This window comes from Puntigrus tetrazona, chromosome 16 (assembly GCF_018831695.1).
Source record: "Puntigrus tetrazona isolate hp1 chromosome 16, ASM1883169v1, whole genome shotgun sequence".
In the NCBI taxonomy this organism is placed as follows: domain Eukaryota; kingdom Metazoa; phylum Chordata; class Actinopteri; order Cypriniformes; family Cyprinidae; genus Puntigrus; species Puntigrus tetrazona.
The window spans coordinates 10,424,141-10,447,821 of NC_056714.1; the positions used below are offsets into that span (position 1 = coordinate 10,424,141).

General features: G+C 37.2%; 1 protein-coding gene across 1 annotated transcript in view; it reads left to right on the forward strand.

The window, feature by feature from the left end:
- Positions 1 to 259: 259 nt before the first annotated feature.
- Positions 260 to 23,681, forward strand: part of ca14 (carbonic anhydrase XIV) — a 34,020-nt gene continuing 10,598 nt past the window's right edge. Inside the window, exons 1-10 of the mRNA XM_043261972.1 lie at positions 260 to 533; positions 780 to 800; positions 6,990 to 7,169; positions 9,805 to 9,950; positions 11,891 to 11,986; positions 12,110 to 12,176; positions 12,278 to 12,435; positions 18,045 to 18,171; positions 19,902 to 19,925; positions 20,421 to 20,505. Coding sequence (XP_043117907.1) covers positions 467 to 533; positions 780 to 800; positions 6,990 to 7,169; positions 9,805 to 9,950; positions 11,891 to 11,986; positions 12,110 to 12,176; positions 12,278 to 12,435; positions 18,045 to 18,171; positions 19,902 to 19,925; positions 20,421 to 20,505 — 971 coding nt within the window. The 5' untranslated portion in view covers positions 260 to 466. The remainder of the gene's footprint in view (positions 534 to 779; positions 801 to 6,989; positions 7,170 to 9,804; positions 9,951 to 11,890; positions 11,987 to 12,109; positions 12,177 to 12,277; positions 12,436 to 18,044; positions 18,172 to 19,901; positions 19,926 to 20,420; positions 20,506 to 23,681) is intronic.

A 23,681-nucleotide genomic window follows, 5' to 3' on the forward strand; every position in this document is an offset into this window, starting at 1 on the left:
ACATAAATGCTGTGCTTTCTGTCCTCTCTGGTTTCCCTCTCACAGTCTCTATTCATTCTCTTTATTATCACCTCAGTACCCCTTCAGTCGGCCTTTCTCCCTCTCAGTCCTCCCCCCTCAGCTAGTTGTGTCATACACATTTTTCAGTGTTCAGCAGCAAGTGATTTTCTCGTTCACTTGTTCTTTTCTCTTTTCAGTTCTTTCTGTTTCTCTCACTTTCTTCTGTGGCATGTGATGGCCTCTCTCTTCCACAATTCAGCTTACTGGACAAAATCGCTCATATCCAGAAAAGGAACAAACATTATTCTTTCTTTGTGAACATTTTTGGATACTTTTTTTTTAAGTTGTTAACTTAGATCTTGTTATAGACCTGTTAAGATTTCCCCACCATTTCCCAGTGTACTGGTGTGTCTATATCTGTCTCATTGTATGAGTGTCTGTAATCTGTGGAGGGGAGAGTAAAAGAATGGACCTTGTCTGGATAACAGTGGCTTGTTTTGTATTTTACAAGTGTGTGGAGTGCTCAGGAACCGGTAAGACTTTGATTATTTATGTAATATTAATGCAGTGACCTGTTGTAACAGCTTTTTGGTGATCACTGATACTTATTTTCTATTTGATGCTTCAGTAATTTTAATTGTTAAATAATTAAACTGTCCTAATGTGCTAGTTACCAATTGTCTTTTTTTGTAAGTCTTAATAACTAGGTTATAATTTAATTGTTCCCTGAAATACACGGGGAATCTGTTTTAACTTTTGTGCCTTCTTCCTTTTTTAAGCTAAAGAATGGACATATGCAGGTAAGAGACTTTTTTTTTCATTGTGATTTTGTCACAGACCTGGTATAATATTGTGATTAGATAACATGCATAATAGTATATACTTTTAACTTGCTTTGGTTCATAGCTTTTTTTGATTTCTGAAAAGGAACATTTGCCCCTTGATTTTTATCAAACTTACCTTTTTGCCCCTCAGTTTCACTTTCTGTTTAAATTTCCAGTTCATCTCAGAGTGATAAAGAAAAGAGAGTGCATGTATGAGCAATTGCAATAGGTTGCATAGTAGTACATAATACAAAACTTAAAATGAGCGTTTCCAGTTGATAAAAAAATAAAACAAGAATTTGAAGATTACTCTGCTTGGCAGATGAGAACTGCAGTTTACACCCAAACACATACTTGCATGCTTCAGTGTATTAATTGTGATGGTTTAGTCAATACTGCTTTAGCATTTATTCAGACTACACCTACATAAATGCCACAATAAATATCTTCTCTACCAAGGCTTATTTATTTACTGAATGTAATAAAGTTAAAATGCAAAATGTATTATTTTCCTGAAAATAATTTCGTTTGGGAGAACCCATTATGCTCTTCTGACATTCTTGGCATAATAAAGTCTCTGGAAAAGCTTGTTCAGCTGCATTTGAACGCATGTGCTAAACTGTTATATAATATGACGTCATCTCATGAGGATTTGTACGTAAAAATATTTTTTATTACCCTATGTTACATTGTAACATAGAGTAGCTACTGACGTATTGGCAACACCTAAAACATTTTTTAACCTACTTATGAACAGACATATTGAATTCTTATGAACAGCCTGTTATTTCCTATGCAAATGGTTTTAATCTGAATAGGTTTTTTCCTCAGAGTAACCAGACAAACATCAGCTGATGGTCCAACCGATAAAATATAACAGTCTTTACAGTTTTTGCCCTCCTTAGGGCTGTTCACACTGGAAATTGTTAAACCTGGGTTATCCTATACCTTGGTTAACAAAATCCTGGGTTATCTGTTATTACATTTTCACACCGCTCATACTAAAGGTCCTGAAATACTTTAAACGAAGTTATTTTTCGTTCTTCATTTGAGGGCAAAAAGGCTGAGTGACAGTGTACTGTTTCCGAACATTCTGACACCCCCGCGCTCGCATGTAGCCAATTTGATTAAACATTTTTAATCAATTTTAAATTCACTTTGAAAGAAAAACGACGACAGCACCAGTATATTGTGATATTTATTTGCTTGCTACCTTTCCTTTCATTCTTTTCATGGCTTTGGAAAACTTGTAGTTCATGTTTCTTTTACATCGCTTTTTGCCTAACTCCGGGTCGTTGACACAAGCGATTAATTTATGTATCCGCGGATATCTGTGGTACAGTAGCTCAGCTATTTGTAAACTTAGAGATGTCCACCCCTGCCTAAACCTCTGCTGAATGAGTTACGAACCGAGGTAAAAAAAAAAAAAAAATATCGTGCTTGAAAAAAGATGGAGTTTCATAATACACCCACCGATTGCGTAACCGGCTCGGACCAATGGTAGCTCAACTGTGTTTGGGAGTCAACCGTTGGCCGTTTTGAACTTCCAAAACGAACGCAAAACGCACTTTCGTTCTTTGATTGCGTTCGAACTATATTGGGAACTTAACCTTCATTAATAGAAGTTTCACACAGTACATTGATAAACCCCTGATTAACGTTTTTATTTGCACATTTGCTGTCGCTCTGTCGCTGATTGGACAAACAGCATGCAATTTATTTGCATGGCTTTTCGGATGTATTGCCGGTTAGTTAACAAAAAATATATATTGCCGCGTAGGTCTTTAGCTCAGCCAAGATGGAGGAACAGCTGATGATATATGTACATAATTTGGTAGCAGAGTTACTAAAAGCGATAAGTGCTACAAATCCATTTATCATGGCACGCCGGAGTCCTGACATTTTATCCTACCCGTCAAATTTTCTTACCAGGGCTTACTGCGTACACGCATGGCAAAATTGCATCTTTTTTCACACGCTGAACAACAGTATTTAATGCATCTGCATTACTGCACGGATAGGTTCAGGGTTGGGGTGAGTGTGGACGTAAATAAAACGCATATTTAATATGTAGGAAAATAATTTATGGCGGCTTTACAGTAGCTATAAGCTTATGGTCAAAACCGCGAATATAACACTTAAGTACTATATTTGCATTACTGTAAATCAAGTTGTTGTCAAGTTATACTACTTACTTTAACGGGAGGTAGTAAAATCTGACAGGGTAGGATAAATTGACAGAACACCGTGATATGGCATGCACAAAAAGGCATAAACACAAAGACAAAAGTACGAAAGAAAGAAAACTAGTAGCCAAGTATGTATATATTTATTTGAATTATTTTTAAGGGTGTTGTTATTTCTTACTTTTCTCTAATCGACTAGTTATCGGACTGTTTAAACGACGCGCGTTTTCTGTTACTGACGTGGCACGAGACTTGCTGCTCAATTTCTGATTGGTTGTCTCTTGTCAAGCGTCCAGCGCCGCTCCATTTCACACAGAACAAATTTAGCACCGCAACGTGGGGTTTACACCACAAGTACAGGTCTTTACCCGGGGCTAAGCGCAGTGTGAAAAGCCTCCTTGTCTTTTCTTTCCCGTGTAGAGACAATGCAAAAAGAACGAGAGAAAATGGAATAAAACTTTCATACAAAATTTATTTAACAAGTGACGAAACAGCATACCCGATAAAACATAAAACAGTCTTTATAGTGTTTTCGCCCTTTTTGTCTTTTCTGTTAGATGCAAAGTGCAATGCAATTAGTATGATCAATACAGAAATAGTCAAATACACATGTAATGTTATAGATATGATTTTAATATGCAAAAGTTAACGTAATTAAGTATAAAAGTGCTTTAAAAAAAAGAAATAAGATTAATCAGAGCTCATTAGAAACCCACCTCTACCATGCACAGACAGTGCAGAAAGGGAAGAAGTGGAAAGATAAGAAAGGGGAATTGGTACATGCATAGACATATCACAAATACATCATGAACATTTTTGTGTAATTCTATATATGAACATATGTCTGTTATGAATTTATGACCTGTTATGAATTTTATTTGGAAGCCCCTCAGTGCCGCATATATAACTGGTTATCGAGTTCTGTCCCTACCAATAGAGTTCAACAGAAATAAAGAGAATGACCATATTTATCTAATGATGGTTTTAAGAAACACACCCCTGCTACAAACCCCCCATGTTGAATCTTGCCCCCCAAATTTCATCACATTCTTAATCAATGTACCAATTGCACCTTAGACCACATACTCACACAAATTCCATTCAAAAAGGGAAATTTGCATATTATATTTATTCATTACACACAGACTGATATATTTCAAATGTTTGTTTCTTTTAATTTTGATGATTATTACTGACAACTAATGAAAACCCCAAATTCAGTATCTCAGAAAATTAGAATATTGTGAAAAGGTTCAATAATGAAGACACCTGGTACAACACTCTGATACGCTAATTAACTCAAAACACATGCAAAGGCCTTTAAATGGTCTCTTAGTGTACTTCTGTAAGCTACACAATCATGGGGATGACTGCTGACTTGACAGCTGTCCAAAAGATGACCACTGACACCTTGCACAAGGAGGGCAAAACACAAAAGGTCATTGCAAAAGAGATTGGCTGTTCACAGAGTTTTGTGTCCAAGCACATTAATAGATAGGTGAAGAGTGGACTGCAGCTGGAGTCAGTGCTGCAAGAACAACTACGCGCAGACAAATGCAAGACATGGGTTTCAGCTATCGCTTTCCTTGTGTCAAGCCACTCTTGAACAACAGACAGTGTCAGAAGCGTCTCGCCTAGGCTAAAGACAAAAAGGACTGGACTGCTGCTGAGTGGTCCAAAGTTATGTTCTCTGATGAAAGTAAATTTTGCATTTCCTTTGGAAATCAGGGTCCCAGAGTCTGGAAGAAGAGAGGACATGCACAGAATCCACGTTGCTTAAGGTCCAGTGTAAAGTCTCCACAGTCAGTGATGGTTTGGGGTGCCATGCTCCCTGGTGTTGGTCCACTGTGTTTTCTAAGGTCCAAGGTCAACGCAGCCGTATACCAGGAAGTTTTAGAGCACTTCATGCCTCCTGTTGCTGACCAATTTTATGGAAATGCAGATTTAATTTTCCAACAGGACTTGACACCTGCACACAGTGCTAAAGCTACCAGTACCTAGTTTAAGGACCATGGTATCCCTGTTCTTAACTGGTCAGCAAACTTGCCTGACCTTAACCCCATAGAAAATCTATGGGGTATTTTGAAGAGGAAGATGTGATATGCCAAACCCAACAATGCAGAAGAGCCGAAGGCCACTACCAGAGTAACCTGGGCTCTCATAAAACCTGAGCAGTGCCACAGATTGATCGACTGTAATCAGTATTGAGTATTGAGTTCACACTTTTCATGTTCATACTTTTCAGTTGGCCAAGATTTCTAAAAATCCTTTCTTTGTATTGGTCTTAAGTAATATAAAATTTTTCTGAAATACTGAATTTGGGATTTTCAGTTTTTTTTTTTTTTTTTACACTTTTTGAATGGAATTAGTGAAATAAATCAACTTTTTTGATGATATTCTACATATGAAATTAACATATTATTTTCCACACCTGATACATCTATTCATGTCATTAATTGCATTGTTTGAAATAAGAAAATAGCCTATATGAAATGATAACATTTAATTATGTGATTTCTGCTGCCAACTCATTAAAAAAATGAAAAGGAAAAACTACACAATGTTAAATAAGACTACACTTAAATAATCCCTTAAATAACCCTAAAAATAAATAACATCTTAACTATTGTTTAATTGTTATTACTTTGTTTTTCCTTGGACACAAAATATGTTTTCTTTGAGATGCTGTGACTGACAACAGAACCATAAAATACACCAAAAACACAACATAATTACAAAACAATCAATTTTATTCCCCAATTTTATTTATTTAATAACCAAACTCAAGCCTTTATTTAGCAAATTTCGAACATAAGAGTAAGCAGCAATAACTGCGCTAATGCACTCATAAAAAAATTCTGAAAATGCTGCTTCAAGAAGCTTTACAACAGGTTTAGAGTTCAGTCACAAAGAACACGTTTTGTCCACTAAAGTGTTTGCTAGCTGAATATGCCAGGAGCTCTGCTTAAAATGCTCAGCTGTGAGCACTTGAGGGTGCAAAGTTTTTTTTTTTTTTGTTGAGACACTGGTTGTTATGATACAGAATATCTGTATATAAGTAATGGTAGACGCACCATGAATTAAATGTTAAATGTTTATCCAAACATTATTCCATATCAATATTATAGTAGTCTGTCAAGAAAAGAAAGGTAGTAAAGAAATTAATACGGAGACAAGCAATATTAACTTCTTCATTATTATTCAGTACAGTCCTGCCCCTGTATAGTTTAGTGATTTGCTAAATACACAACAGGCCCTGCAAATAATGCAGGTGAATCTGCAACATGCCAAGAAAAAAACTTAACAAAATTTTTTAACATTGTTAATGAACTGTGGCATTGTTGTGACAACCCTGAATTCTGAACAAAATTACTTGTTTGAGTGATGCTTTGTTCTCTGTCCATGTTTGGGGAAGCATGCGAGAGGTAAACTTGCAGTGGCCTGGAGTATGTCAGTTGTCATAGAGATCTCCTTGGCAACTACAGATCACTGAGAGCAACTCTGCCAACCCCTCCCCACTTTTTGGAGTTGAACAGGGGTTTGAAGAAATATTCTTGGTGAACATGGAGATTAAGTGGGCCTCTAATCCATGTGTATACAGAACTGTCTTGGCACCAAGCTGAAACACGAGACTGATATGCAGACATTTAGTTTTATTGTAAAATAAAAATATTTCTATATTAATATTTTTTATTCTTTTTTGATGTTTTTATGTTGATCATCCTTTATATTTTAACATTTAGATTCACTACAGACTGTTTCATTGCTGAAATGTGTGTGTAGTCTATACTTTCGTAACCACTTGTCTCCTCATTAACTTTGCATGACTTAACACTTAGCTAATACTTCAATATGCGCTTCCATAACATGATATAAAGAGTCCGACAAAACAAATGTATATGCTGCTCATAGATTTTTCATTGATTGACTTCCACAATAACATTTACCTTGCTGTATAACCCTTTTGTTTTTGTATTAGGTACTGTGGGACAGCCAGAATGGGCTGTGTTTTTCCCTGACTGTGGTGGTTCTAGTCAGTCACCCATAAACGTGGACACTTCGCAAGCACGGTATGATCCAACGCTAATCCCTGTGCTGCCCCTGGGATACAACCATTATGGAAAGAGGCAGTTCACTCTCTACAATAATGGCCATACCGGTAAATTTGTCCTTTGTTCCCCTTTCAAAATGGTCTCAGGCTGGACAGAATAGACAGAACTATGGACCTCTGCCATCCAGTGCTTTTTACAATAAACAGGGATTCAAGCAGCTTCATATCATATTTTTATGTTTATAATATTTTTATGGCTTATAGTTTCAATTTAGCAAATTCAAGCTATTTTGCAACTAAAAGGTATGACGCTATTATGATTTACAAAATAAATGGTAACACCTTATTTCGATAGTCCACTTTAGACATTCTACAAACAATACGTCAACTAGCAGTCATTAGAGTATTAGTAGACTGTCTGTCTGCTTAATATCTTCTAACACTTTACTTTGACGGGGTGCACAACATACAACATACTCACTATTACAAACCGGATTCCAAAAAAGTTGGGACACTATACAAATCGTGAATAAAAACTGAATGCAATGATGTGTAGGTGCCAACTTCTAATATTTTATTCAGAATAGAACATAACTCACGGAACAAAAGTTTAAACTGAGAAAATGTACCATTTTAAGGGAGAAATATATTGATTCAGAATTTCATGGTGTCAACAAATCCCAAAAAAGTTGGGACAAGGACATTTTCACCACTGTGTGGCATCTCCCCTTCTTTTTACAACACTCAACAGACGTCTGGGGACAGAGGAGACCAGTTTCTCAAGTTTAGAAATAGGAATGCTCTCCCATTCTTGTCTAATACAGGCCTCTAACTGTTCAATCGTCTTGGGCCTTCTTTGTCGCACCTTCCTCTTTATGATGCGCCAAATGTTCTCTATAGGTGAAAGATCTGGACTGCAGACTGGCCATTTCAGTACCCGTATCCTTCTCCTACGCAGCCATGATGCTGTGATTGATGCAGAATGTGGTCTGGCATTATCTTGTTGAAAAATGCAGGGTCTTCCCTGAAAAAGATGACGTCTGGATGGGAGCATATGTTGTTCTAGAACCTGAATATATTTTTCTGCATTGATGGTGCTGATATTAATTTGCTTCTATATGCCTACCTCATTTGTACGTCGCTTTGGATAAAGGCGTCTGCTAAATGACAATGTAAATGTAAATGGTGCCTTTCCAGACATGCAAGCTGCCCATGCCACACGCACTCATGCAACCCCATACCATCAGAGATGCAGGCTTCTGAACCGAGCGTTGATAACAACTTGGTTTGTCCTTGTCCTCTTTGGTCCGGATGACATGGCGTCCCAGATTTCCAAAAAGAACTTCGAATCGTGACTCGTCTGACCACAGAACAGTCTTCCATTTCGCCACACTCCATTTTAAATGATCCCTGACCCAGTGTAAACGCCTGAGCTTGTGGATCTTGCTTAGAAATGGCTTCTTCTTTGCACTGTAGAGTTTCAGCTGGCAACGGCGGATGGCACGGTGGATTGTGTTCACTGACAATGGTTTCTGGAAGTATTCCTGAGCCCATTCTGTGATTTCCTTTACAGTAGCATTCCTGTTTGTGGTGCAGTGTCGTTTAAGGGCCCGGAGATCACGGGCATCCAGTATGGTTTTACGGCCTTGACCCTTTCTCACAGAGATTGTTCCAGATTCTCTGAATCTTTGGATGATGTTATGCACAGTTGATGATGATAGATGCAAAGTCTTTGCAATTTTTCGCTGGGTAACACCTTTCTGATATTGCTCCACTATCTTTCTGCGCAACATTGTGGGAATTGGTGATCCTCTACCCATCTTGGCTTCTGAGAGACACTGCCACTCTGAGAAGCTCTTTTTATACCCAATCATGTTGCCAATTGACCTAATTAGTGTTAATTGGTCTTCCAGCTCCTCGTTATGCTTAAATTTTCTTTTTCCAGCCTCTTATTGCTACTTGTCCCAACTTTTTTGGGATTTGTTGACACCATGAAATTCTGAATCAATATATTTTTCCCTTAAAATGGTACATTTTCTCAGTTTAAACTTTTGTTTCGTGATTTATGTTCTATTCTGAATGAAATATTAGAAGTTGGCACCTACACATCATTGCATTCAGTTTTCATTCACGATTTGTATAGTGTCCCAACTTTTTTGGAATCCGGTTTGTAGAAACTTTGCTAGTATATGTCAATGCATTCTACTAACCTTAAACCTACCCTAACAGTCACATCTGAGAGTTAGTAGATGTGTAGTTGCAAAGTTTCTTATGGTTAGTAGAATGACTAAAGCAGACTATCAAAATAAAGTGTAACCAAATAAACTTTAGATAAAGTTTAATTTGGATAATTAAATGGTTACTCCTCCCCAAAATGAAAATTTTGTTATTAATCACTTACCAGCATTATGGTTGAGTCACTGATGGTAGATTCTGATGATGTCTTTAAACTGATCTGGGCCTTGACTGTGTTATACTTCACAGTCAATGGAACAGTCACAAGCCTCCAGATTTTCATCCAAATTATCTTAAATTTTGTTTTAAAGACGAACAAAGCTTTTACTGGTTTGGAACGACACGGGGGTAATGATTAATGACAACATTTAAATTAAGTGCAATGACATTTATACATTTGAGTGTGAATGAATTCTATGTCACTGAGCATAAAACTGTGACGGCAAAATACTGTTTTCTAAATATGGCCCTCTGCTTAACGCTCTTAAACCTCCCTCTTCTCACACAGTGCAGATGACATTGCCACATTGGATGAGTGTGGCTGGGTTGCCATGGCATTATAGTGCTGTACAGCTGCACCTGCACTGGGGTAGTGAAGTGGGAGTGACTACAGGAAGTGAACATACCATTAATGGACAGAGCACTGCAGCAGAGGTGTGCGCTTGTGTTGTTAACAATGTTTTTGTCATTTTTTGCAGATTGTGTGAATAGGGATATTTTTGATAATATTAGTATCTGTAAATTTTGAAACTTTTTGAAAAATCAAATGAAATCACATTTTTATACAGTACAATCATTATTGTATAAACATACCATGAGAAGTGCTACTTTACTATTCATGGCTTTTATACAACCTGTATTGTTAAAAGCACTATATAAATAAAGCTGATTGATTGATTGATTGATTGATTGATTAGACTAGAGATAAAGTCAGGAGCATCACAGGGTCTGATTCCAATGAATGGAGGCTTAGCAAGCTCTTTCAAGACAGGATAGGTCCCTGGAAGGAACAGAAAGGGCAGAAAGATCTAAACAGTTTTGCGCTATACATAACAAAGACAAGTGAATACATCCCCAAAGAAACATTTTCAACTAGAATGTGCTCAGCAGCTCACATTGCTGTCACTAAGAAAGTTAACTGGGTAACTGCCTCCTGAGGGAACTCTAGCACTGAATCAACAGTAGATGTGGTCTAATTTGCAAATGCAACTCATTAGCTTTTATTTGAGAGCATTTAACCTCCTATTAGCTTTAGTGTCAGACATCATTGGTTGAACGTCTGATGCATATGGAGTTTTAAAGTTGTCATCAGATTTCCGGGAAATTTGTGTGCCATGGTCTTTAACATTCTGCCTGGAAACAACAATGCTGTGATGCCAAACCCCCTCACGAAAGAAGAAAGCCATCGTGTTTACAGTTGTTACGATGAGCACATATCAGGATCTAATATACTAAATGCTGGGTATTCAAAAGTATATGAAATATTTAACATTTGCAGCATAGAATATTTCAAATATGTCTGAGAGTTCTACACACCTGTCTGTTATGCCTCAAAATGGGACGATGAATGAAACAAACATGACTGTTTGTTTGACATGTTGGTTAAACGATCTCATGGACGTTCCAGACCTTCAACCATCAGTCGGAAGGTCTGGCTATATGAGACTAACCTAGGGAACTGGTTTCCTTCATCCCAGGTGAAAAAGTGGAGACAGCTATACCAGCATTGAGTGTGAGTTAAATATTAACCCAATAGAACACACTTCTGAGGATCCATGCCCAAGATTATATTTTACAATTGATTGAGAACAGTCTTGACAATCACATACCACACCCTAGGTGCTAGATGAAGGTCAGCACATGAATGGTCTTGGTAACTTTTGCAAACCATAGAAACTTAATTTGTCTCTGTAAAATCTGAATGAAGTAAAGATCCATCAGATTCGTCTCTTAGTCTAATCTGTGACATATCAACAATCAACATAATCCAAGATGGGCATAGACCTGATCCTTTATTGGTACCTGTGAATGCCAACTGTAAAATCCAGAATCTTTTTTATAAGGATACAGATATTTAGCCAAAACAGTAGCTTCTTGAACGCCAAAACTCATATTTTATGGTTTGAAGAACCTAGTCTTAATGCTGCAAGATGGACTGAGAGACATCAGGCTCTCTGTAGATGACAATGGTTAGTTAGCCACTTGAGCCTAAATGAGAAGGTCTGCAGAGTGCCTACAGTTTCTCCAGTTGTGGCACGGTATATGAGAGATATAAAGTTGTTTTGTGCCTCTGAATTGGGAAGGGCCCTAAAGTAATTAAACAGTAGGGGGAATGATCAAATTTGGCAAAAGAGAACCAGCATGAAACATAGGTTATGAACCACTCATTGTGACCATCATGTACTTCTATTCACTGATAACTTAAAAGAGCATGGACTGGATAAAATGGCTACCTAAAGAACATAGATCTAGGTTTTAGATAATAAAAACACATCTGGAGGAATTCCCATATAATCAGCTATTTAAAAATAATTATGTGAAAATTGTCTTCTGTAAGATGTCTATAACTCAAAGACACTCTCTTTTTTTGTCAGCTACATATTGTCCATTACAATACAGAGATTTATGCTAATATGTCAGAAGCAATGACACAGGAGAATGGCTTGGCTGTGTTGGCAATCCTAATTGAGGTGAGTTCTTTGCTTTTACCAATTTATTTTTATATTATACGTAATTTAACATTATAAATAGTTAAATAACATTATTTTTTATACATTTCTATCTGTATTTAATTCAGTTGTTTGCTTTACCAGGCAGGCGAGGAGATTAATCAAGGATATGGGAGAATTCTTAACTATCTGGGCCACATCAGATATGCAGGCATGTGTTTGTGTTCATGTCCGTGTATATGTACATGTGTATGATTATTGTATTCCCTTTTGGGACTATTTTGAAAATATTTATTTAATAATTTATTCTAGGCCAGAAGGTGACTATACCTGCATTTGATATAGAGTTGCTGCTGCCTGACAACCTCAGCCAATATTTCCTCTACAACGGCTCACTCACCACTCCTCCTTGTCACCAGAGTGTCCTCTGGACTATCTTCAATGAAAGAGTTAAAATCTCTCACTCACAGGTACAAAGACTCTTAGTAAAAGTCAGTCTGCAGTTGTACGCGAGGTTGTGGATGAGATTGAGATTCTGAGATTGCAAGCATTAGCAGAGTTGTGATGCTCAATCAGAAAACAAGTACTGTAGAAGACCTGTTAGTGCATGAAAGTAAAGTAGAAATTAGGTTTTTCTGATACAGGGTCTCAAATGGATGATGGAAACGTTTATTCTCTTCAAGAGAGGAAATATTTTTTGGATGAGATTGTTGAAGAGTAATAGAAATAAGTAATAAATAAATTTGTAAAATCAGTAGTCAATGCGCAGCGCACTCTTGGATCAAATGAGCTGAATTAAAAAAAGAGATTTAGATTAAGGTAACTGCTTACAAAATAAGTGAAAAAGTGTAAATGTTTCTTTTCAAACAAGTAGGAAAATGACTTGAATGTACTGGGTGTTTCACTCTGTGCTGTCTCTTTTACTTTTAATAATATGGGGCTTATGAGAATAGGCTTGTTTAATATAAATGGAGCTAGAGATCAAAATAAAAGAGCTCAGAATTTATGAGAATTAGGAATACACATTTATGTTACAGGAAACTCATTCTGATAGGTCTATTGAGAAAATATAGATCTAGGTTTTAGATTATAAAAACGCATCTTGGGGAACTCCCATACAATCAGCTATTTGGTGGGAGGGGAAATATGTAGTTAGTCATGGTTCAAGTGTAAGTGCTGGTGTTGCTGTTCTATATTTCAAAACAATAACTGTAGATATTTAAAAAAAATTTAATTAGTAGTAACTGGAAGAATTTTGTTCATGTAGAAGTTGAAAAAGTCACTGTGTCTATCTTCCACTCATCCCCCTCACGGATACGGACCAAATGATAGGTGTTGCTGAGGTCTAGTTTAATAACCTTGGCTCCCTGTAACAACTCAAAGGCAGATGACATCAGAGGTAGAGGATACCGGTTTCTAACAGTGATGTCATTTAGACCTCGATAATCGATGCAAGGGCACAGGAAGCCGTCCTTCTTAACGAAGAACCCAGCACTAGCAGGTGAAGAGGGTCGGATGAGGCTGGCATTTAAGGACTCCTTAATATACTTGTTCATGGCCTCTTTCAGGATCAGACAGGGAGTACAAACGCCCTCTATGCTAAAGACGCCCCTCCACATGCAGTGCCAGTTCCACTAGGGAGTCAAGATCACAAGACAGGAAGACCCAACATGAATTAGGATCCCAGTCATAGGGGGAAGGACTGTTGGCGTGGGGTTCTGGCACAGCCTGAGGTTGAAAATAGGCCAGAGAGGCAGCAGTGCGGCTGGCCTGGGCCTCTTGCTGGAGCTCCTGCACCTGACACTGAGCTCAGCAATTTAGACTGTCAGAAGGTCAACGTCTCTTGAGGTAGCAGTTATTTGGGTAGAATTCTGGCCAAGGAGAATGCCTTGTTGGGTCACAGCAGTCCTGACTTGGTTTTCTGCTGCTGAATCCATTCTTGGTCTGACCATTCTGTCAGGAACAATCAAGGATTCAGTTGCAGGTTTAGAACTTAAATTTATTTATTGTCTTTAAACAAAAACTTGACTGGGGCAGAGGAATGGAAGATGTAATTCCAGACAGAAAATAACAGAATCAAGTAACAGTCAATAAACAAGCCTCCAGTCACTCTGCTAGGCAGGGAGCGTTTGGCATAAGGAAATCTTCTCTAACAGTCTCTGCACCAGTCCAAGATCCAAAAGGGGCAGGTGAGGAGGAACTGCAAAACACAGCACTGGAGGAACCAGGACAGGAACAGTGGAACAGAGGTCTGGAGGAAACAAGAGGCAGAGCGAGCAAAGTAGTAAAACTAAAAAATACTATGCTTGGAGCCTACGTAGACAAGGCAAGACAGGACATTGCAAGACTGGATACAAATGCAGCATCCTCACACCACAATGGTCAGACCCAAGACTGCAAACGAGGGGAACTTAAGTAGAGGGGCAATTATGGAGCTAATGAAGCACAGGTAAGAAGGCAGCTGAAGTGGTTAATCAGATGACAATGGGGAGGGAAAACACAAGCACATGGCAAACTGTTAGTCAAACTGTGAAACAGTTGGTTCAGAATGAACTGACTTACTTTTGAATGTAAAAAGTCACATTTCACAATATAATAATAATAATAATAATAATAATAATAATAATGTTTGCATAGTTATGACTGGAGACTGGAAATGCAAAGAAAATTTTAAGGTTGATGAAGAACCTCACTTTCAGTCAGGCAAAGCACTATCTAAAGTTATTTAAAAATGTAATCCAATTGACGTTTGGAATATTAATAAAAGGATGAAACAATATACATGGATTAAAACAAGTAATGGATGCTGCCATTATTCCTAGTGGTTTTTAGTGCAAAAATTGCAATGTAAGGTAGAAGAAATGGAAAAGATCATGTTTCTAAAGAAAAAGTTAGATTACAAAAGTAATGTATTAAATAATAAGTTAGATTTAAAACATGTTACAAGAACAAGTTAAAAGTGCTTTAATAAGGTCACGTTTGTGTTCTGTTAAGGACATGGATGTTCCCAGTGCTTTTTTAAACTGGAGAGAAATATGGTGCAACAATCATATGCATGAGACATTCAAACGGAACTATTACAGCAAATCCAAATGAAATGAGAAAGCCTGCAGCTGACTTTTTAATGCTGAACAATGTGAAGATAGTGCTGCAGATGTTGCAAACTAAACAGAGAGAAAACCTGGATTGTGACCCGGATCCATTTGCTAGCTCTTTAATAGAATGATCAGACAGGCAGGAGATCGACAACAAAAACAGGGATGATAGAGACAAAGACAGAATCGTAATCAGAGTCAAGTGAGAGTCGAGGCAGGCAGATACTGTCAAGGTTGGGGTACACAGGCAGAGGGCCAAATGGCAGGCAGCAAACAATCAGATAAATAATAAACAGTCCAAGATCAACACAAAAAGACAAAGGGAATAAAATAACACAGAATTACCAGTCGGGGACAAGGATACGACATTGCAAAGAGATAGAGACTGAGTACTGCTTATTAAAGGGGGGACATGGGTTACATCTGGGCAGGTAATCAGTCCTAGGTATGGAGCATGATGGGAACTATTAGTATTCGGGGAAGGGTCCCTCAGGTGGCCACCGGAGAGAGCCACAGAAGTGCGGTTCATGACATAAACAACTTTCATTGGGACATTAGCCTGTGATCGATGGATTAACTACAGATTTTTATCAGCATTTCTGGAACATTTTGGGACAGGACTTCTATGAAGTAACAAAAGAGTGCATTGAAAATGGTTTTCTTCCAAGTAGTTGTCGAAGAGCAGTATTATCCCTGTTACCTAATAAAGGGGACTTTTTGAAGAATTGGAAAACTGTTTCACTTTTATGTACGGATTAAAAATTATTGCGAAATGTTTAGCAAACAGGTTAAAATGTCATTTGCAAACAATCATTCATAGTGATCAGACCTGAGCTGTTGTGTACCTGAGCAATGCATTATGGATAAACGTTTTCTTTTAAGAGGTGCAATTGTTTTGAGTTTTAAAGAGTGTTTTAGCAATAGATCAGGAAAAAGCCTTTGATAGGCTTGACCATGGATATCTTTTTAATGTTTTGATTTCTTTTGGTTTTGGTGAAAGATTTGTCTTGTGGGTAAAACTGTAATATCATGATGTTTCTATATTACTGAAGGTGGGAGGAGCAGGTGCATTAATGAAGGTGCATTAGTCCCTGTAAAAAGAGGAATTAGGCAAGGGTGCCCATTCTTTGGACAATTATATAGCATTGCTATTGAACCACTATTAAGAATAATAATAAGAAATCTCAAAGGGTTTTTAATACCTAGTGTTATTGACTGTGAAAAAGTAGTGTTATCTGCTTATGCTGATGACATAATAGTTTTTATAAAAGGACAAGATGATGTCAATAATCTCACAAAAAGTATAGAGGTGTATGAAAAGTCATCCACTACAAAAGTTAATTGGAGTAAGAGTGAAGGATATGCAGTCAATGAAAAAATGGATAAAAAGGCTTTAAAGTGGGGGAGGGAAGATTTTTTAAAGCGTTTTTGGGTTCTTCTAGGTTTCAGGGAAATAATTGGGAGGGACTGCTGAAGAAGGTGGAGGCGCGATTGTCTAAATGGTGATGGCTATTACCACAAATGTCTTACAAGGGAAGAGTTTTGGTCATTAACAATTTGGTTGCATCCACTTTGTGGCTGTCATGCCAGCACCGTCGTCATCCGAACCTGGATCGGATCTCCTGGATCTGTCGTTTCCTGAAGGAAAGAACTGTTACCTTGAATTACTTTTCCTTTTGTGTGGACTTTTTATCCTATTTTTGGAGTTAGCGGCTGTATGTCTATTTCTATGCACCCGTTTGAACTTACCCTGTGAACTTACCCTAAACCAGAACGTGACAGTGGCATAGGTTAATGGTGGTTGAACCACCAGAAGAATTGGTGATCTCTATACAAAAGAGACTAGTTGATTTCTTCTGTGATGGTAAAGACTGGATTTGTGCTGCACAACTCAATTTGCCTCCTTGTGAAGGAGGGCAAGGATTGGCAGACATTAAGAGCAGAATTCAATCTTTCTGACTATAAAACCTTTTATAAATCATTCTAAAAATCATGGGCTAAAACTTTCAAAATTAAAAGAGTCCATGGAAAACCAATGTCTTCAAAGAGTGTACAGGACAGCATGGTGAGAAGAAACTGTACAAAGTTAAAGGACTAGGTCAATCCAGATGAATGGGAGTCTGTGGAGGAGATAATGTTCTACAAGACTGCAATCTTCACGCCTGGCTTTTTCGTTTTTTGGAAGAAATACTTTAGAAAAGATTTGAATGAACAATCTGACATTTTACCACAGAAATTTCTGATATCTTCGTCTTGTGACACCAGTGTGGACATGGACAATTGAAGAAATGTCTAAAAAGGTTTTATATAACTTATGCATTAGGACTATTCATAAAGAGGCACTGAACAAGCGGCTTGTTCTTTGGGAAGAGATTCAGAGATTTTCAGTGGGGACTGGTTTATTGTGCAATAGCTACAAACAGGCTCACCTTAATCCAGCAGTGGGAGGAAGGTGTGAGTTTTTTTTTAAATAGAGACTTCATTGACTGATTTTAAATTAGAAATGACTGGAAGAGCTTTTTAAAGTTTTAAATGAATGGTTTAGATGTTTTTGTGAAAGTATTTTAGGATGTATTTTTATAGGAGGTGTAAAGGATGTCAAAAAATACATTTTTTGCCTCATGAATTACATTATAGGTATGGTGAAATGGAGTGGAGTAGACCTGACGAAAATGTTAAAGGGTTTAATTGCAAATAGATAAAAAATTTAATTTGCTCACTATGATTTACAGCTCGTTCTTCATTTTTTAAAAAAGATGGTTTTGGAAGTATGTATTTTTATATATGTTGTTGAAAGAATGTCTTGGGTTCGTATTTTACTAAAAGGTTGAGAAATCACTGAAGTAGTATTAATGTACTGAAGAAAAATTGTGATTAGTAATTTGTGTTAAACTCTTCTCTTCTCTTCTCTTCTCTTCTCTTCTCTTCTCTTCTCTTCTCTCTCTTCTTCTCTTCTCTTCTCTTCTCTTCTCTTCTCTTCTCAGCTGTTAAAATTACAAACAGTGTTGTACTCCAGTAAACAAGAAGAGGCAGAGCCCATGGCTCTCCAGGATAACTACCGTTCCACCCAGCAACTCAATCACAGAACTGTCCTGTCCTCTTTCATTCCGGGTAGGAGAGAGAGAGAAAGAATGAAAAAGGGAAGGGGGGAGAAAACAGAGCTGGGGGTGGGGGATTATGTAGCTGTGCTCTATGTTTATATTATGGCTGATTAGGTTTGCAAAATCTCTTGTGAACACAGAGTTTATTGTAATCATGTGAGCCTGTGTGAGTGTGTTCCTGAGTGGAGAGAGCCGCTATAAGACTCACATGATTGTAACAGTACTTGATGAACTTAAGTTCTCTCTTCCAGGTTGACATAGTTGACCCAAATGACATGCTATTTACTGTTGGTTTCACTTTATTTTGATGGTCCCTTATAAAGTATGTTAGTAGAGTATTAGTAGACTGGTAGGGTTAGGGTTAGAATAACTTGACATGTTCTTGAAAAGTTATCTATAGTCAATAAAATGTCTGTTTGTAGAACATCACAATAAAGATTTATTACATAATAATCAGACAGTCTACTTATGCTCTAATGAAAGTTAGTTGACATACAGGTGTAAAGTCACTTGTTGTCAACAGAATGTTCATAATGGACCTTCAAAATAAAGTGTTTCTAAACTGTTTTACACAGAGAAAAGCTGTTTAAAGATTCTTTACAAAACTGTAGTGTTGAATTATGATCATCATTTTGGATTAACTTAACTGCAGTCCGTAATTTTTTTTTGGTTTAAAATGATCTAAAATGAATAATTGAGCAAGTACATATCCAGATTCACAATAATGTGTGATTGGTACGGGTAGGTTTTTCTGGAAATTCAAGTATGGCACTGTATCATTATGTGACGTCTGTAAACGAAGAAGTTGTCCTGGCTACTAGGCTAATGCATGTGAGGATTGTGATGTTTAACGATTGCCTATACTACAGCAGCTGGAATAATTAAATGTTGAAAAATACATTTGATGGCAGATTGCAATCCAGATTGCAATGGAGGACAAAAAATGACTTAAATATAAATAAATTAATAAATTAATAAATACATAAATAAATTCACAAATAAATGTAGAAATACAAAAATAAATGAGGAAATAAAGAAGTACATAATACATCAAATGCTAAAATATATAAATGCAGATATGTATAAATGAATGAATACAATTTTTAATTGTACTATTTTTGTACCAATTGTGTTATAATAGTTTGTGTTATAATTATTTCTACATGTATTTATGTTTTTCTACTTTTACTTAATTATTTCTACATTTATGCATTTGTACATTTCTGTATCTCGGTGTCCATATGTTAATAAAGTAGGCTGTCCTAACTGGACAAATAAGAGATTAGATCACATGCTAATCTACGTGCTAATGCACACTATATTCATAATCACACAATGCTGATGTTGCTAACATTTATAATTTGGGAATAAACTATAACAGCTTTGATATTTAGATATATTTATTGTAATGCTTTTTCCTCAATTGGTCAAACTTGTTACTTGTCAGAAGACAATATACAAGGAAAAATCTTATTTAGTAATATATTAGACATAGGTTATATGCTATGATTAGTAGGTACAGGATTCACACCTGTGCAGTGACTGACACCTCAAACATTAGATTCATCCGCCCTGGAGCCGAATGACACAACCCCAGCAATGACAGGTTATCAAACGTAATGGCAAAAATTACGGACTGCAGTTTTGAGAATGAGTAAATTAATATAGAATTTTGTCATATTCATATTCATAGTACTCATGCTCTTTAACTTCTCTTTATTTCACCGTTCCTCTTTACAGTCTCAGTTAAAATTTATACTACAGGTGAGAAACATTTTATTTTATACTAATTATTATATTAACCACTTTATTCATATTTCTATATTACTATTAGTGCTGTCAAAACATTTTTTCAGTTTAACAGCATTTAAAATACTTAACAGTTAATGCAGGACACAGCTAGGGTAGGTAACCCAATGCACAACTGCGATCAGATGTCAGGCCATATCTCTAGGTACTGTGCTCCTAGAGTATACTCTTGCATGCACAAATATGGTGGCGCACTGTAGCCTATACCATTTCATATTAAATTTCATATGGCAATAGTCAATGTTAAAGAAATATTTACAATATGCTGTTTTTGTTGTTTCTACATTAAGAAATAATGTGCAATTAATTGGCAAATATTTTTAATCAATTGACAGCACTGATTATTAAACTGTTGTCGTTATCGTAATTTTTTAAATAAGTTCTCTATGAAGAGATCTTTATGCTTCATTTTTGCTCAATTTGAAATGTAACATCTTGTTTCTTTTTAAGGTGAAATTGCAGCTATTGTGATCGGATCTCTTTGTGGATGTATAGGCTTGGCTGTTATCATCTGCTTTATTGTGAAAACTATTCGGTAAGAATGTTAAAAATCCAAACATCTCTCATGTGTCTTAAAAGGCAGGCTGGAAAATTAATGGTCTTTAATAGCTTTTGTACATGCACTGTTACACGTCACGCCCCTGGACTTTGTTCCCCCATATGTGTCTTCCTTGCCCTTATTTGGTTGTTCCTGTTCTAGTTGTGATTATTGGTTAATTAGCCCCCTTCTGTGTTTGTCCACCTACCTGTTTTAGTTCTTCTTGATTGTGTCCCTGTATTTAAAAGCATTCAGTTTCCTTCTTGTTTCTGTCAGTTCTTAATTGGTTTAATGTAATGTATGTGTTGATGCTAAGTTCCTAAATTAAAATAAGCATTTTGATAATTCCATGGTCGAGATGGTTCACAACAACCATGACATGTGATACAACCAGGCGTACTGTTCAAAACTTGTCAAGAAAGCTTTGTCTGTCCTAAAAAACAAGTTACATTACAAGTATTCATATTTCATGCTGGTGTATTGTTGTATTGTAACCAGGTTGTAGAAAGAAGAAACGGGACCAAGAAACAAAAAAATAAAAATAAAAAATAGGCAATTCATGGAAAACTGCATTTAAACTAAAACAGGCTATTCATCAGCTGTTCAAAAGTTTAAGACCATAACCTTAAAAAGTAAAAATCTGCACAAAAATATGTCTTTCACATCATTGTTCTGATTCCTGATGGCAAAGACAAAAAGTCTTTCTGTCTTTGAGTGTGGCAGGACTGTTGAGGCGTACAAGCAAATGTTCTCAGAACACGCTATCACTGCTGGGGTTAAATATTAATTTCACAATTCCTAAAAGATCCAGAGAGGGATGGGACAAAAATTGAAGTTGGTCCCTTATGAATATTTTGTTCACAATAAGTAACTTTGCACCTACATGTCACTAAGAATATTAGTAGAATATTAGTAGAGGGTTGATAGGGTTAGGATTAGAATAAGTTGACATATTCTTGAAAAGTTACCTATAGTCGGTAGATTTTCTGTTGGGAGATCATCACAATAAAGATAGTAATCAGACAGTGTACTTATACTCTAATGAAAGTTCATCAGGGGGTTCTTGTGAATAACAGTGTTGTCCTGTTAAAGACCCAGTCATTACTGCTTAGACAAAGTCCTCAGTCGAGAGGGATGCCCCTGCAACACTTCCACATACTCCACCACTGTTTGATGCCCCTGCACAACTTGAAGGTCCATTATCCTATTGAAGGAAACAGCACACCAGATCATGACAAAGCCTCCACTACTGTGCCGTGTAGAAAACCTCTTCAGAGGACTCTCTTTGTCATGCCAGTAATGTTCTGAATCCATCAGGACTTTCCAGGCTAAACTTTTCTCATCAGAGATTAAAACTTTCTTCCACTTTTCAATGTGCTATGTTTGGTGCTCTCTTTCAAATAACAAGTGGGCAAGTTTGTGTCACAGTAAGGAGACTTTTTCTGAAACCCTTTTCTCACAGATGCCATCATATGGTTATCGGGCTGCAGTCAGCATCAATAAGGTCCAGAATTTGTCTCCACAGACAACCTATCAGATCCTCAGGTGGAGAGCAGGTGATTTTTGGGGGGGTCTACCACTTGACGTCTTATGTCTCATAACCCTCCGGATCTTTTGAAACACATAAAATAACTGTCTTACTGAGTTTAAACCTGGCAGTGAAGGCTAAGAAGGGCTCAACAACACTCATTTTTGTCTTTGCCATCAGGAAATCATGACAATGTTACTAACATTGTCCTGAAGAACAATGACATGAACGCCATATTTTTGTGCAGATTTTAACTTCTTAAGGCTATTGTCTTAAACTTTTGATCAGCTGATGAACAGCCTGTTTGAGTTTAAATGACATTTTTTTAATAAATTGTTTTTTAATAAATTGTTTCTTCTTTTGCCATTTTGAAGCAGTACTTACAACCTGGTTACAATCTACCAGCCTGAATTTTTTCCCCGGTCTTAAGATTTTGTTCAGGAGTGTATGCGTAATTCCTCAAATAATTCAGCAAATAATTTCCCTTTATCTTTTTTTTATCTGGTTTTCAAACTTACCTAACATGATGATTATATACAGCAGAATGTAGCACATAAAAATAAAGCAGCATTTCATTATATACATATTTTTTTATTAAATGAAACAACTCCTGTCCAGTTGAGGTTATCTACATTTTTGATAATCAAGAGGAAAACTCCTGGCACTTTTACCTGCCACAAGGGATGGAGCTGATCATTATTTAAGTCAGCCTACAGTTGAATTTCATCAGAGTCTTGTCCTTTGGCGATAAGGATAGTCTCTTCACTGACTCTACAGAATGAAGCCAAAGGCAAAGACTTTTTAAAGAGCTCCCGACAGTGGAAGACTAACTTCCCCCTGTGGCCCTCCAGCACCTTATAAGAGTACATTTTCGTCTAAGTAAATTTCCTGTGTGTGTTGTTGCAAATGTTGCATTGAGTGAATCGCCCATGCAAAAACTGTGCTCACTGAATGTTTGTGTTCTTACTTTAAGAACATAAGTGCTGCCTGTTTCTTTAAAGAAGATGGTCCTTTTGTCCGTTCTGCTCTCCCATCTCCTTTTGTCCCCTAAGATTAAGAAAGAGTGGAAAGGCCTCTTTGGCCCTGCTGTGGATGGCTTTGCAGAGCAATTCTTTCAGGCTTAGAAGACGTTGCAAGTGCTGCATCACTTCCTCCCCAAGTCCAAGCCCTGGTTCAGCAACTTGCCAGAAAGCCCCTGCCATAAAGCCCTTGCCACTCAGCCCATGAAATCAGCACAGCCTCAGCCCCAGCAGAAAGCGGAGTCTGGGCGTCAGCAGCACCCACAGATGGCTAAACGGATTTCAGTCCTCAAGCACCAAGGTGCCTGATCTTAAGTAGCACTGGACCCTGAACCCACAAAGCCGTCCTGATCCTGCAGAGAGGAAGAGGACGGAGCCTCAAAAACAACAGGCATTCACCCTTTACTTCAAGTACCTCTAAGAGATCAAGAATTGTTTTCAGCAGGTCACGTCCTGCAGACAAATTTGAAAGAGTGGTCTATAGTTGCGTGGCTATACCATAACCCTGGCTTATTGGTCGGAAAGGCTTACAATGCCTCATAGGTCTGATGGCCTCCTCTTTGGCATCTATGTGACTGATGAATATGCTCTTCTCTGTTTAATTCCAAGATGTAATGACCGTGATG